The sequence below is a fragment of the Amblyomma maculatum genome, chromosome 1 (assembly GCF_055883805.1).
Source record: "Amblyomma maculatum isolate TAMU_Amacu chromosome 1, ASM5588380v1, whole genome shotgun sequence".
NCBI lineage: Eukaryota > Metazoa > Arthropoda > Arachnida > Ixodida > Ixodidae > Amblyomma > Amblyomma maculatum.
In genome coordinates this window covers 254094009-254109616 of record NC_139344.1, presented here as the reverse complement: position 1 = coordinate 254109616, position 15608 = coordinate 254094009, and the positions used below count along the sequence as shown (strand labels likewise).

The window sequence follows — 15608 nt, the reverse complement described above, 5'->3', positions numbered from 1 at the left end:
GTGCAGCTGGGCTCGGCTGGCCAACTGACACGTGGCCAATAGTTGCGATAGTCGCCATTACCACATCCTGGCATGGAGCTTGTAAACGTGAAACCAAAACCAAGTGATCAGCCCATTCTCAGAGATGAGGCCACCTGTTCTTCGCAAAGCTTGCTCGACTCTTTGACATGCAGTTCAGGTTTCAGGTCTACTTGCAAGAACTTATGTCCAGTCCTATCTAGACGCGGATTGCCTTTGGGAGCTCCTTTGCATCATCCTGTCCAAGACTATAGCATCCAAACTGGCAAGCGTCCGAGCCATAGCGTCCGAGCCAAGGGTGCTAGCTGTGGGACCATGCTGACCGTATGAACTATCTGAATTTTTTAGGTAACGTGCGTAGAATTAATGAGCATTTACTGTATGTGCAAGACCTTGAGGTCACGCAGAAAAGGGAGGAGGCAGCCACCACCATGGTAGATGCACCAGCTATAGCGCAGATTTGATTTTAGGCAATTTCACCCTCTTTCCTTTTTTTTTTTTATTTTGTTCTGAGGGCGACACAGCCCCATGAATTGGCCACTCTATCATTAGGATGCTTCTCTGGTCATGTGCTAGGCTACAGACCATCCAGGCACAACAGTACATAGATCGAATTACTTGTGGCATTCGGAACCGACTTGCATTTGAATCAACTCTTTCGTTACCATGAGAAAATGGCCCATTTTCATAGGTCTCAGCATATATTTTTTTGCCAGTGCAAATAATACTGCAGCGCACATTGCAGCATACATATTTGCACATATTGGAACGCTCTTTTCGAAAACGTAAATTACAAAGCAAAAACTTTATTAGGGAACACACAAAAAATCAGAAAATTGCCATTTTTGTCGCAACTCGATAAAAATAAAATAGGTAGAAAAGGCACAACATCTACAGATGCATTATTAACAAAGAAAATTCAGAATTACATTTCGAAGATCAATGATCCATGAAAACTAAAAACTGTACAGCACCATCCTTCGCCTGCATAAAATACTACACGTGAAAACAACCTCATTTCTTGTGCCACGCGGTGAAGCAGTTCCTGGTTTTTGTGAGGCACCAAACACCAAATCTGCTGCAAATTGACTCTAAAGGCCAGGTATACATGTTGGACATGCGGCAGACCTTCAGAAATGCGTTTTCGAGGAACAAAGACAACTCGGATTCAGAGTTAAAGCTCACTAGTCAATAGCTGGCATCATTTCTGGGTAATTATCAATACTGAAAACCGTCATATAACAAAGCCGACAATAGGATTCGATATTTGACCTGCTGGAAGTCTTTTGATCACAAACATTTGATGTTAATGCTGCATTACCACGAGTGGCAGGATTTTTTCTTCAAGCGCGGCCACCACGTTCTTTTCGCAACAACACATATGCACATTAGTTGTTCTCAAAACGGTCTATCAAAAATCAGAACATCGCGGGAGCGGGAAAATTAAACTGGTTCTACAAGAGTAGTGCCCAGACTAACAACTGGGTGGACTATGTGTACGAGAAGCGATTCCAACATGTCGAAATCAGCAATTTAAAGCACCGATAACCGGTGATCGATTTGAACAGGCATAGTAATGAGAGAGTTAAATACCTTTTACACATTGAATTCTATGAAGCTTGGCCGCACCAAGCCCTACAGTTTGTGTATGTGCATATTATGTAGTATTTAACCAGTACATACACTGCTGATACATGCAGCCGATAAACCAATGTACACAAGGTAAAACTTGCAGGATAAAATCCCTTTATGAAGATGTTAGTTCTGCCAAAGTAAGGTGTTAATGATTCGGTGTGACTATTTCTCGTTGCTCTATACGTTACCGGTTTAAAATACAAATCAAGAGCCATTGACAATTAATTATTTTTTAGTAGAAAGAGAAATTTTACCCTCTGTATTCTGTGCCGAGATTCAAGGGACTGCATGTTATGTTGAAGCATTAGGGTAGATGGTGAGTCAGTGGTGCGATATTTAGAAAATATAAACCGAACAGCCTTGAGTTGAATTCTTTCTAGAGCATAAATGTTAGTTTTTGTGCAAAGCTCCCAAACAGTGAACGCATACTCAAGTTTAAATCTAATCATGGTGTTATATGCCAACTGTCAGAAGGAGCTTGTTCCAACTTATGTCTAAGAAAACAAAGAATACGAAAGGAAGATGAGCATATGGTGTCGATATGTTTATTCCAGCTAAGGTTATTTATTCATTAGTGTTATACCAAGGTATTTATTCTTGAGCTTCTGAAAGGTCCCGGGTGGGAAGGCTATATGAAAAAGAATGACTTCTTTTCGTAAGTGATCCGTATAAATACTGTCTTGTCAGCATTTAGTTTCATTCTCCATTTATTCCACCATTCACTAATGCTATGCAGGTTAGAATTAAGTGAAATCTGGTTGTCTGGAACATTAATTTCATTATACAAAACGCAATCATTGGCAAACAACCTAATATGAACAGGGTGAGTAATTATGTCAGTAATATAGAAAAGAAACAGTAGGGGCCCAAGGACACTGCCATGCGGCACACTGGAGGTCACTGAAAGTTTGTTAAAACAGTGACCATCAATATGTATGTATGCACTTATGTATGATGTATGCACTTATCATGCATCAAAGCAAAAACCAAAACAAGCAATTCTTACATTATGAATTCCTTAAAATCCAACGTTTTTATACCAAGACCCAGCTGTACACAAAAGCGCAGGCATCATACTCACCATTGATGCCATGGTGAAATGATCATGTTCCTCTTGCAGAACTTTAGCATCTTGAATAGAGTGACCAATTTCCACGTAATTCATAAGGAAACGCTCCTTATTGTGATATATCCATTCCAGCATCTGAGAAAATGCAGAAGTTATTGAATTACCACACCACCCTGACGAGAGGACAGCATGAAAGCAGTAGGGTGGAAAGTGCAACAGCAAAGCATGCTCGTTTCAAAGAGGATCACCAGACATTAAGCAGGCCCTGAACCAGCCCCTTGTCAAGTCATTACAGATGCTCTGAAAACTTTCAAGGTCCTCAATAACAGCATTGTACAAAAAGAATCATGTGGCACATGCGGTTTCAACATCGCAAAGCAACTTGGGATATGAGAGCTTTGGCCGACGCAGAATCTTCAGCATGCACCGAGATCACAAGGCGCACGGGCAACACTTTTTGTATTTCATCTTCATTAATGCGCACTGCTGCGGCCGGTATCGAACTTGGTGCTCAAGCATCTGACCACTGCAAGTCATAAAGAAAAAAATCTGCTTCATAACCACTGTAACTTCATAAGAACTGGGTAGCAAGCATAAAACTCATGACTGCATGGTCAAACTTAAAGCAAGGAAGAATGCAATGAACAAGCTTCCATACACAAAAGTACAGCTAACATACTAGAAAACAAATACAGCATACATTAATATACATTTTTAACAGCACATTTAGCTACCTAATATATAGCCTAGTCAGTTGCATGCCATTAACCGAAAATTTCGTCAATCAGACTTTAGCCCTCCCTATTTTGGTTTTTGTATTGACTTGAAACACTGCCAATCTAAAAAAAAAATTCAGTTGAAGTCCTATATTTACCCAAAATGCTTTAAAACTCTTTTTGCCAAAATTTACTTCCCAAGTTCTTTGAAAAAAAGGAATTTTTTCAAAACTGAACACCACTAGAATACACTACAAAGTCAGTTCAAATTACCTGAATTTTGAGTTAAAAATGCCTTCCAAACCAGAAACAGGCACTGGACAAACAGCCGAGCAATAACGATATGGACTCTGTGAACCCAGCTGGCACTCTCTTCATGTGCAAAAAATCATTCTACCTTCCGTTTAAGCTGGAGGCATTAAAAGTTCTTGCTGATTTTACGCGATAGTATATTGGGCTCGTGCCAAAAAAACTGTCATCATAACCTGGCATGTCAGAAAGTGTCAGAAAAATTGCTGATTGGCCAACAGGGCCATGACGTCATGAGGCCATGAAGCCAAAATTGCCATCGAGATTCCTCTAATAGGGTTATTTCAGAAAATAGAAGTAATTAAATAAAAACATTTTCCGTCATTGGGGTTTGAGCCTAGGCTCTCTGCATGCCAGCAGGTGGGCAAAGAACGCATAGGCCATGAAAGGTTGTTGGTACCAGGCATGTAGAGGGGTACCTACTGAGCGCATTGGAAAGCGTACAATTTAAAAAAGAAAAAGAAAAATAAAGATACAAAACAAAATTTTTGATCGCCCATAGGTGGAACATAAGCGTCTCACAAGTCTATAGGCACTGGCAATCTGACATTCGGTACAATAATCCATAGATTTTACTTACCGAAGCAACCTTAGGCTACAAGGTATGCCACAATAGACCAGCTGCAAAGCCTACATGTCAGCTCCCCTGTACAGCAGAAATTCCTGCACAATGGTGGCCTAGACTAACTTTGGCGCAATAGTTAGGAGTAGCACTGACACGTGGCCTGGCGGGCAGAAGTGCACGCGCCATTTCTGGACAAACCATTCCTCGTCCCATGGTTTACCCCCAGCTCACCTTTATCCTGCATCAAATATGCACAAAAACGTGTTCTCGCACCTCGCATTTGTAAGTGCGGGGTCATGCTCGAAACTGCATGGACGCTGCAAAGATGCATGAGCAGCACCTCTGAGACCGGTCCCATTGCCGATGTGCATGAATTTCTGCCTCAAAAGGCAAGCTGGCTCGTAGGTTTTGAGGCTGGTCTATAATTCATTGGCCTGAATACAATCTCACACTTGAGCCACACCTTGTGGGCATCCTGCTGATAGAGGCTCAGCTGCAGGGCTTGGTCCAGCTGCACCTTGCGCACATGCCACAGCTGGAGTACGTGCTGCCGGGCCAACCGCAGGCTCTCCAGTAGCCGGCCCACCTGGGGCCCTGCTGGGTCACCTCCGCCAGAGTAGCCCGAGTCACTGCTCCCACTGCCCCCACTGCTCACACCCAACCTAATCCACACAAGAATAGGGACATAAAGCACATCCTGGTAGAAGCACATTCTTAGGCTCCAGAGTAAATAGAAAAGAAGTAAATGCCCTTTCTTTTGTTTTGAAACTCCCAGTGGGAGGAAATAACAGGTTTTTTTGTAACAGCTTTTGTAGCAGAAGAAACCTTAATCTTAGCCACAATTTCAGGTTCTGCAGTAGGAAAAATTCCATTCTGTAGCAGATGTTTCAGAGTTTGTAGTGGGAATAATTTAGTGGAGCTAGTAAGTTTGGATCAATTTTATTTTGTCTCTCAAGGAGAAATGGGTGGTGCGATTCACTACGACTACCATAAGGGAAAAAAATACACTCTATAAGCGAATCAAAAAAAAGATTTTGCTTAAGGCAGTGATTTTGATTCAGAAAGTAATATAAAAAAAAAAACAGGATACAGGAAAAACTTTGCACACAATACATGAATAACATCTTTGAAGCTGAAATCTCTAGGCACTATTTTTTGTGTTTTTTCAGCAACTATAGCATGGACAATGCCACTAGTGGGACAACACCCCAGATCACTATCGAAGAGGAAGTGGAGCGCTGCTGACGCAACTAAGCTCACAAAATGAACGTGATGTGGCCACTCGGGCTACCATGCGAATAGCACCATATGTTACATGATCCCAGAGTGCTTGGAGAGCAGTGTTAGCTGAGAAATTCTGACCATATGCGGTTTTCACCACGCGGTCTATCCCACTCAGTGCACACATATCTGTTTCGCTACATCTACCCCTGTGACACGCAGCCATATCGTGGGCTCACGAATGCAGTGCAATCTCTCCGATAAGACTATGGGACACTGAAAAATCAAATATTATATACAAAAACTGCAGCTGAGGCTGCGGCTCAAAGGGAGCACCTTTGCAAGACAAAGATGAACCGCCTTTGCAGGCTGCAAGGTTCAAAACTGGGTTTGGGCCCACCGGGGAGGGGGGGGGGGGAGCACCTTTGCAAGACAAACATGAACCGCCTTTGCAGGCTGCAAGGTTCAAAACTGGGTTTGGGCCCACCGGGGAGGGGGGGGGGGGGGCGCAGCGGGGTTTACGGAGCTTCTCCCAAGCGCACACCCCTAGAAAAGCCGAGTGCCAGGCCAGGGGACGCTTGTACCCATTTTTACCGGCAGGTGTCCGGCGGTGGGTTTCGAACTAACCACCTCCCGCAGCCGAGACGGGCGCTCTGACGCTCCCCTACAAGCTGAATCTATTCATTCTGATGACATCGCTAGACATGAAGTAGCACATAGGCAAAATGAAGCTGAGAGCTAACCGAGCCATGGACACTCCCGAAGAGCGAAAAGAGAGACTTGCAAAGCAACGACGCAAGGCGGCAGAGAAGAAGGTGCGACAAGAAAAACCACAGAGAAACAATTCGGTCTCATCCATGACTACTACTACTTTCGCTCTCATCCTGGCTTAGATTTAAGCCACTGCCAACTTATTTTTTACCATCTTATACCCCTGTCACATCAGCAAATTTAATCACATCTGATGTCATTAGTTGCCAGCTACACGAGAAAATTTAATGTCATTAAGTTCCAAGGACATTCACTTTCGAATGAATTTGGGAAACTCATTTGCATTCGATCGCAAAAAAATGTGTACTCTCAACATCAGATACACAACAGAAACAAGTAATGCGAAAAAATAATCTGCGCCCAGTGAAAGTATACTTCCTGATTTTTGTTTTAAACATCGTTATTTTACGTGTAAAACTATTTGCACTGCAGTTTCTCATGGAATGCCATTACCCTCGGTCACAGCAGCAGCCCATTCATGCCAGCGAATCACGCTCATTTTGGGTTCTGTGTTCTTCGGTGGCCGCCTCACCCCATGCGTTCATCTCAGAAATATTTCAAGCTTTACTGAGCATCTAACCTTTTGGGCGTCAACTGCATGCTCTATGCATCTCCATGCGTCTCCACACTGTGTATCCGCACTCTGCTATGTCAGCAATTGCTTGTTTACATTATCAGGTTTGCGGGTGACTCAATACTTGGTTGGATTTTGACGGCTAAGTACTACAGCACAGCCAGAAATGTTTTTCGTTTGAATTATCCAAAAAAATATGCCTTAATCCACATTAAAATGCTACACAACAATTACAAACACCTTTCAAGCACACCGTTGTTCCTTAACTGCGGTATTTTTTCTATCACTGATCGTAATTACCATCATTTGTGAATCCCATTACTTCTTACTGTGCAGCACCGAAAGAAACTGAATGAAATTCAATGTGACAAATAACATTCGATTCAAATAACATTAAATCTGTTAGTGTGAAAGAGGCAGTGTTAGATTTTTTTTGGGAGGGGGTCAAAAAAGTTGTGCAGGGTGAAATTGGTCACAGTGAACACACCGTCAGCATATCTGCATGCTGTAGCTTTGCCCAATCCATTATTCTCTGCAAGCCCCATTTCTGTGCACACCAGAAGGCATTGTAGAGATCGAAAGCAGTGGCACCGCCTGTTCAAGTTCTATGCAAACATGTTGACGGGCGACTATCTGCTGCATTGTGGCACGACACAATTATGTACATGCCAAGCGAAGCTGCACTTCCATTTTTAGTTCCATGAGCACAGCGACAGCGACTCTCGATTACCATCAACAAATTTCTTTCATGCCAAGACCGCTGTTATCACACATGCGCTTCTATCACAGACCCCATGAGGAAAGCATAGGTTCATTAATACTGTCAAGGGACGACGAGGACAAAGTGCTGTGCTTGCATGTAGAATGTGGGGAACGCGAGGAAGACGAAGTGTGTGTGATTTGTGCTGGGCACCGCTGGCCTGAAGTTGTTCATCTGGTCAGCTACCCCTTTGTAAATATCTGTAAATACATCTACTCTCTGTGTGCGTGTATCTACGCTAAAATGATAAGTGCAAGATCATCAAGCAAGCAAGCATTGTTTAGAAATGACACAACTATGATAAGAGCTGCGAGTAATTCTCTCTGTTGTCTCAATTGCTAGATTCGCGATGGTATGTATGCTGTTCACATTTTTTTTCCCTTTGGTCATGACTGTATATCATGTGTAATGTCTTAATTTACTACTATGAGTGCACTTCTGATCTAAGCAACGCACTCCTATCTTAGCCCTGAATAGAACTGATAGTACTGTTAAATTAAATAATGCTGTTTAAATGGTACATAATAACAAATCAAGACGGGAGAAAAATGTGACGAAATATTCTTCTGAGCTGAGGGGGGCATTAAAGTACTGGCAGAAGCAAATGCTTGGCCAAAACATTTCTGGCATGCCATCTTTGTTAAAGCTATTGTGCTCATGCATTCTCAAGAGCTATGGATTATAGGGATTTTAAATATGGCTCAGTATTATCAATCAGCTCTTGAGACAAGTTATCTGCTTAATCACACACAAAGAAACTGCCCCCGGCAACTATGCTACAGGAACCTGTCATCAAGGAAAAAATCCACAGGATCTTGTGCAACAATAATATGTTAAATAACTCATGGCCACTCTCCGCATCTTTATGGAGACGGAAATCGATGCCTCTTTGTTTTGCATAAATATGTGTTTGAATACCCAAAGATTCCTAATGCAATAAGCTCTTATTCAATGACGTTTCTCGTAGAGTAGACATGTTTTTTGGGGAGGAAGGGGGAGGTGAAGACAGCTGCCTGTTCGAGCAGTCAATTAAAGGTTCTTCTCCAGTGGCTCTTATGAGACTTCTTAAGTCCAGTCATTGGCAGTAACACGAAAACAAAATGATACAAGAGTGCCTTCGGCTAGATACGACGAAGTGTGCTCACTGTTGGCTGAAAAATCCCAATCTAGCCGAGTTCTGTACTTTAGTAGGCGTGCGCCCATGTGAACGAGCCTTGTGTCATGCGTTGCAGCGGTCCATTAAATCTGCATTGTAGCACAGCTTGCTGTTGTTGCGCTCGTGTTGTTGAGTGCCGAGAGGCGTGCGCACCTAAGTTACTTGGACAAACCACTGAGCGCAGCTGATTAAACTCGGTCTATAAATTAGCTTTCTCTCATTCGCCATTAAAAATGTACTATTAGTGGTTTATTCGTAAACCACTAAACATAAACAAACATTTTAGCAGCGGGATTTCTTCATTCCCGAAAGAAGGAGTGCACAGCTAGCCAAAGCCTGCCCAGGCCCGCCACTTCAAGCACATACCCGGCCCAGGCCCGCAACTTCAAGCCCAAGCCCGGCCCGGGCCCGGCAAAACAACAAATTTCAGGCCCGGCCTAGGCTCTCGGGTCGGCCCGAGCCTGTGCAGTGCTCTAATTTAGACCACACAACTGATGTTATGACCCAAATCAAGGAGTAGACGCCATTCACATTTATTCAGAATTTTGGATACTTCCATAGTCTTGCTTTCTGTGAAAGTAAAAAAAAAGGACTGTATAACAAGCAAGCGAAAGCGGTAGGTTCAGTTCTGGTTTTATTCTCGCCACAGTTTCAATGATCTTATGGTGCAGGTGCCGCAACAGTGTGGGCAAGATCTCAATTTTGCACCACCATGCAGCACAACTGCAACTCCGCCACTAAACTCCCATGCTGTAGTCACATGGCATTGCAAGACTCTTTGATTTGACAAGCAAGTGACCATTGACAGAGTCAACATGAGAAATGGTTGAAGCAACAAAAAGAAAGAGAGAGGCCAGTGCTTTTTCATACAATCCACTAGTGCGTACCCATCGGTTTTTGATGGGTACAAACTTTCCTGCAGCCTGGAACTTGGCTCCTCTAGGGTAATATGCTTTGAAAGAAAAAAAAAGTGTGGCTCTGACCCCACCTGGTGTAGACCTCGTGGCATGGCATTTTACAGCTACAGCTGCCTTTGCCACAATTCATCATTTTTTTGTGGTGAGGCGCGAGGAGGTTGGCTAGGCTAGGCCATAACCCCTTAAATTATATATGCCCAGTCATGGGCACCGAGATCAAAGGATGCCGACCGTCGCATTCAAGGCCGCAATGGAAGAAAAAAAAGTGCTCTGTCAGCACATCCACACCGCAACCAGACAACGGCGCCGCTAGTGGCAGCACATGTTTTAGTGTGCTATGCTTTCCGCCAATCGTGCTGGCGTTCCCATAGGGCAGTGGCACGCGTGATGAGATTTCATGACCACAGTCAGCAGTAAAACATTGCAACATGCAAATATGCCTGTTTTATATTTATTTAGATGCCAACCAAGGCGAGTTAAGAACTTTCCTGGCATTTACTCTCCAAATCACCTAATTTCCTATCTGAACGCAAAGATACCCATCATCTGCTCGAGCAGCTATGGAGACGGGACAGCAGAATCCTCCTGTGGTAGGTAGCTTCGTCTGACAAAGAAGCTTTTAATAACTTCTTGTCGCCAACACCGATCCCTAGTTGTATGATCGGCAGCTCAGCTGACTAAGGAATGGTGATGCCCAGGGACCAGCTCGTCATTCCCTTCGACTGGTATTCCAGACTGGTATCTTAATCAGCTGTCTTCTTAACCAGCTGTCTTGAATGTTTTGTGCATTTGTGCATAACAGCATAACTATACACTGACTGGAAGTAAATGCTTCTACGTTGCTGCAGATGTGCATAAGCACCCAGCAGAGAGAAGGTATCACTCTCCGGCGCTCCTAGACTAAATTCAGAGCACAGGTTTCTAAAGGAAGAGTCCTCCAGCCAAAAATAATTGTTTAAAGTGCGCAAGCATCATGTATGCATCAAAATAAAGTGAGTGTGTGGGGAGTGCCCTAGAAATGCCTGCAAAAAGAGCGAAATAAAAATGCCCCTAATGCAGTGAAACCCTGTTCATACGTTTTTCATGAGACCAGGAAAAAAAGCGTAACAGCCGGGAAAGCACAACAGTGAGAAAAGTTCTGTAATGAATGAAAACAATGCAGGCTTTGTCTTGAAACAATTTATTCAGCTTAAAAATGAAAAAACTTAAAAAAAAAACTGAGAATGGTGGATTGCCGCTTCTTTCGCTCACTGCACCACGTTTTCCTCCAAAGCTCGGTTCTGTCAATTCGTCAGAATCGTGCAGCTCGTGATCCTCACCATCGCAGTCAGCGCCTTCATTGGAAGGCCGCATTGGTGTCACTGTTGCTTTGAGGTGCGACGCACCTGCAGAGGAGGTCCAGAGCTGCGATAGCTTCTCCAAAATCAACTCGTCAGAATCGTGCAGCTCGTGCTCCTCATCATTGCAGTCAGTGCCTTCATTCGTGACCGAATTCACAACGATCTCGGCAATGCTCTGCCAATCTGATGTCACGACGGCAGCATCCACGGCGACGTAGTCGTCATATGCGACTCCAGTGGCACCCAGTTCATTCATAGCCTCTGCTAGCTCTTGATCACAAGATACTTCCGACTTAAGCTTCCGTGCTAGTTTCCACTTCCCGGTCTATGCAGAAGCCACACAGAGCGAAGCAGTGCTGGGCAGATGACGCGCTCACTGCATTCCACATTGAAGCGACATTGTGCATAGCGTCAAGTACTGAAATAGCCATAGGCCCATATTCTGAGTTTGCGCCGTTATCGAAAGTGTCGCTATCTCCCCGACCTCGAGTAATCTGATTGGTGGAAATCCCGGAATATGATGTGGCCACCTCTCCCGGTTCCGTATTGGCAACACCCAGTTCCAGCGTTTCGACCAATCGGATGACTCGAGGTCACGTGAGATAGCGACACTTCGATAACGACGCAAACTCTGAATACGTGCCATAGGTTGCTGTCCACGATCAATACGCACGAGACAGCGCTTCACAATGCATTTCCTGTAGGCATGCTTTAGGTTCTTTATGATGCCAGCATCCAAAGGCTGCAAATGGCTTGTAGTGTTAGGTGGGAAGAACCCAAGCTTCACGTTCCGAAGAAATGGCGGATCTCTCTGGTGGGCAGCACAGTTCTCCAGAAAAAGGAGAACATTTCTGCACTGGGAACCCATCTTGTTGTTAAAGTACTGAAGAAATTCTTCGAACAAACACATCATCCATGCACGACTGTTGCTTTTGTAGTGACATGGCAGCAAGCGAGTGTTCTTCAAGCACCGTGGGTTATGATGTTTTCATATTACCCATGGCTTTACCTTGTCTGAGCCATCCATGTTACAACAAAGCACCGTCAATCGGTCTTTGCCGCATTTGCCTCCATGGCATGCTTCGCCTTTCAGGCTTAATGACTTTGATGGCTGCACCCAGAAAAAAGACCCGTTTCGTCAGCGTTATAAATGTCACGAGGCTCATACCCCTCAATTGTAGCCATAGTGCGGCCTTCCAATCATAGACTGTTTCCAAGTTGATACTTGCTGCTTCTCAGCTTATGGTCTTATAAGCGATGCCGTGCCCCTTTCAAAAACGGTCAATCCAGCTGTTCGACGCCGCGAAGTCTGTGATGCCCAATATGTCGGCTATGTCCATCGCCTTCTCATGCAGAATGCTCCCGTCGAAGTTGACACCAGCAGCGCGAGCCTGCTTGAACCCGGTGAAAAGAACCTCGTCGAGGTTTGCATACTTGGCGCCACGAGCCTGCTTAGCCTGCAGGCCAAAAAGTGTGGCCTTCCCTTTTATTTCGGCACACTTCGAGATGATGCTGTTAAGCATAGAGAGCTGCAGGCAAAGGGCTTTTGCAATATCCCCTTTCTTCCGCGCTGACTGTCTGTCGACTGTGTTCAGTATGACTAGCTTTTCCTCAAGGAAAAGTGCCTTCCGCTTGTGAGACGCCGTTGACGCCATCGAAGCATGACAAAGAGGTTATGACGTTACCTTGACGACGTTACGTTCGACTCGACTGTGGAGGAAAAAAAACGCGGGTTCGAGGCTATGATGGCATGAGTTGATGGTATGGCCATCTAGTGCCAGCCTCTCCAACTCGCGTGCAGCTTCTTGCCAGCAAGTTCCGTAGCCAAGCCTGGCCAAGACCTGTCAAAAGCTAAAATGACGGCTAGTGCACGTTGCTCAGGCAGATTCGGGGAGCCAGGTTGCAACGTATCATGTGGGAACGTTTTCACTGCAACGTAACAATGGGGTTTCTAACACATTGCATCCTATGGGAGCTATGCCGGGACCGGATGAAAACGACGTAACAGCCAGGAAAACGCAGCAGTGAGGGACGTAACAGCGGGGTTCTGCTGTAAAGGTGCTGCCTCTGGCAGTCGCATTCATAAATGTTACACTAACTGGCTGCGCCTCAAGGTTCTGTCAGATCGCCTTCACCGTGCCTGAAGGAGCTTGAGTGGGTGGTGAAAGGCCAGAGGTTGTAAGTGCCGCTTCACGGCAAGCTACAAAACTAGCCGTTTCGTTACATTGACAAGATTTCCCAAAATGGAGTGCTCACATCGCAATGCCTGCTACTGTGTGTGGGCAGCGGGAAGTCCTCCTCTATCGTACTAGTCTACTGACTGCGCTTCTTATGCCACGGCCGGTCGCAAGCAGAAGAGTGTGCTCTTGACACTACCAGTCGCAATGCATCTACGTGGCAATCCTAGCCGTTGCCTGCAGCCCTCTGTGCACCAGCGTCTCAGCCCTCTCAGCGGCTCTAATAGTATCTTTTGGCACATGCATGTGGAATTAAATGAACACGACCCTATGCAACTTGCCTCGTGCATAATTCCTAACATTCTATATACCAGGCATTATTGTGGGGCTCCGGTGATTTTATATCCTTGTATTGCATTCTTTATTTCACATTCTGCAACTGTACAGCATGTATGCATCTCCCTCAACTGTGTAAAGTGTTCAAGGACATCACTGGCTTCTAAATAAAGTAACATCAACATCTTGATCAGCGCAACTACTAGGCTATTGAAGTAATGTGTGCGCATAGTGCCGCATAAGCCTTAAATCCACAGTGGGAATTTCAGTACATTTACCAAGAGCTATCGGTTCAGTTAATTAAATTCATACAATGGTGCGTTCTGCACAACAGGTAAGTAGAAGTACATATGGCTCTTCAAACATTGTTTTTTCATTTTCCCAGCCCGCATTTTTGCCCCGTTTCCGCAATTTTACCTAATTTTGCACATTGCTGTAGTCAAAACTCGTTCTTCTGCCTGTATCTGGATTGTCTGCATGCATCTGTCTGCACTCATGCCATAATGTTTCACCCCCTTAAAGGTGCAAACGCTGGGACATAACAGGTTGCGGTGGTTGCAGCTGAAATTTCCATGCAAAATAATGCATGGTGCATGCAGTGGGAGCCTTGTAGTGCGAGCGTCTCATTGAGGGAAATGCCCACCATCACGACAAGCAACTTGCTTTTGGTGAATCACGTGAAGTGGTACCGATAACCCGCACTTTTAGATAACAATCTTGAACGGCCGCGAAAGAGTGGAGGCTACGGCTAAGCAATTTGGTTTGATACATCTTCCCAGGCACAATTCATTTCCTTCCTGCTGCAGCAAACAATAGTTTACAAGTGTCTCAATAGGCCTACAGATTGGCGTCACCTAAATCACTCAGCGGCTGCATTCTAACCCTCAATTATTCATAAAAAGCAAGGGCAGGCGTACGAACTCTGCCTGCATAACATACAGCATCTCCCGGGCACAAAGTCCATGTAATGCAGCTTTCACAGCAACAAAAACACACACACCACATTAATAGGGAGAGACAAAGCATAACAGAGGCACACCTGTGTAGTACTTGTTGGCCTTCCAAATCCACCTCATCCACAGGGATCTGCAATACACGCTTCTTGGCATTGAGGTGGTCCTCAATCATGCGCTTAGCCCCTGCCACATCTTCAGCAAACTTAGTGCTCACAAGGTCCTCCTTCATCATCTCCAGCCGCTCCAGCATTTCACTTGTCTTCCACAGGAACTTCTCCAGAGCCTATAAGGAAAGAAATTTCACTTAGTGCACCCCACAAGGCCCTCCCTTAAAAAGGCACATGGACAAATAAGTAGCGACACTGATACAAGCAAAAGTTGCATCACCTCAAAATACAATCACAGCTTCAGCAAGCAAATACTTCATGAAACAGAACTTCTATATTTTCCCCACAATTTTACCAAGAACCTTTTGCAGTAGAAATAAACTGCAAAAAGTATTCTTCTCTGTCACCGAAACAGCATTATCCTTATATTTTTTCACCTTCCGTTGAAAATCTACGATAAGTAACTAAGAAAAAAGAAGAAGCTGTTATTATGTAAGCATACTTATCACAAATGACCATACAAGCAACTAAAGCTTACTTTGTTGATAGGTTACAGTTCAAGTACAACATGCTTCGAAGGTTCACACATCAGTGTTGACTACACCATGGAAGCAAGAAAGCAAATCATATTAAAGCGGAAATATAAACTGCAAGACGAACGCCCCTCATTAGGTTAGTAGATTAGCTGGGCTAAAAAGAAAATGTGCACCAATACAAAAAAAAATTGTCACAATAATCGCTCCCAACCATCACTTGAATTAAGACAAGCTAGATCTTGTATGTATTCAATTATTTTTCCGATATCCTTTGAAGAGCCCGTGTAAACTTATGATGCCAGATATTCATTAACTCGGACATGGGCGGGCTCAAACCAGTCAAACTGGACGGGCAGTCACATTGAGGTTACGACCCATGATGCCAATATTAGTCTAAGACTCTAAGTAAACCTCCCTGAACCTGAAATAAGCCTGCAACAGTAGT

The 15608-nt window shown here is 44.4% G+C and overlaps 1 protein-coding gene across 4 annotated transcripts in view; it reads right to left on the bottom strand.

Annotated features, from left to right (window-relative positions):
* Positions 1-15608, bottom strand: part of trio (trio Rho guanine nucleotide exchange factor) — a 294295-nt gene that overhangs the window by 260064 nt on the left and 18623 nt on the right. For all 4 annotated transcript variants that reach the window (XM_084590873.1, XM_084590874.1, XM_084590876.1 and 1 more), the window contains exons 7-9: positions 14604-14803; positions 4776-4974; positions 2735-2857 (exon numbers count right to left, since the gene is read on the bottom strand). In XM_084590873.1, coding sequence (XP_084446999.1) covers positions 2735-2857; positions 4776-4974; positions 14604-14803 — 522 coding nt within the window. The remainder of the gene's footprint in view (positions 1-2734; positions 2858-4775; positions 4975-14603; positions 14804-15608) is intronic.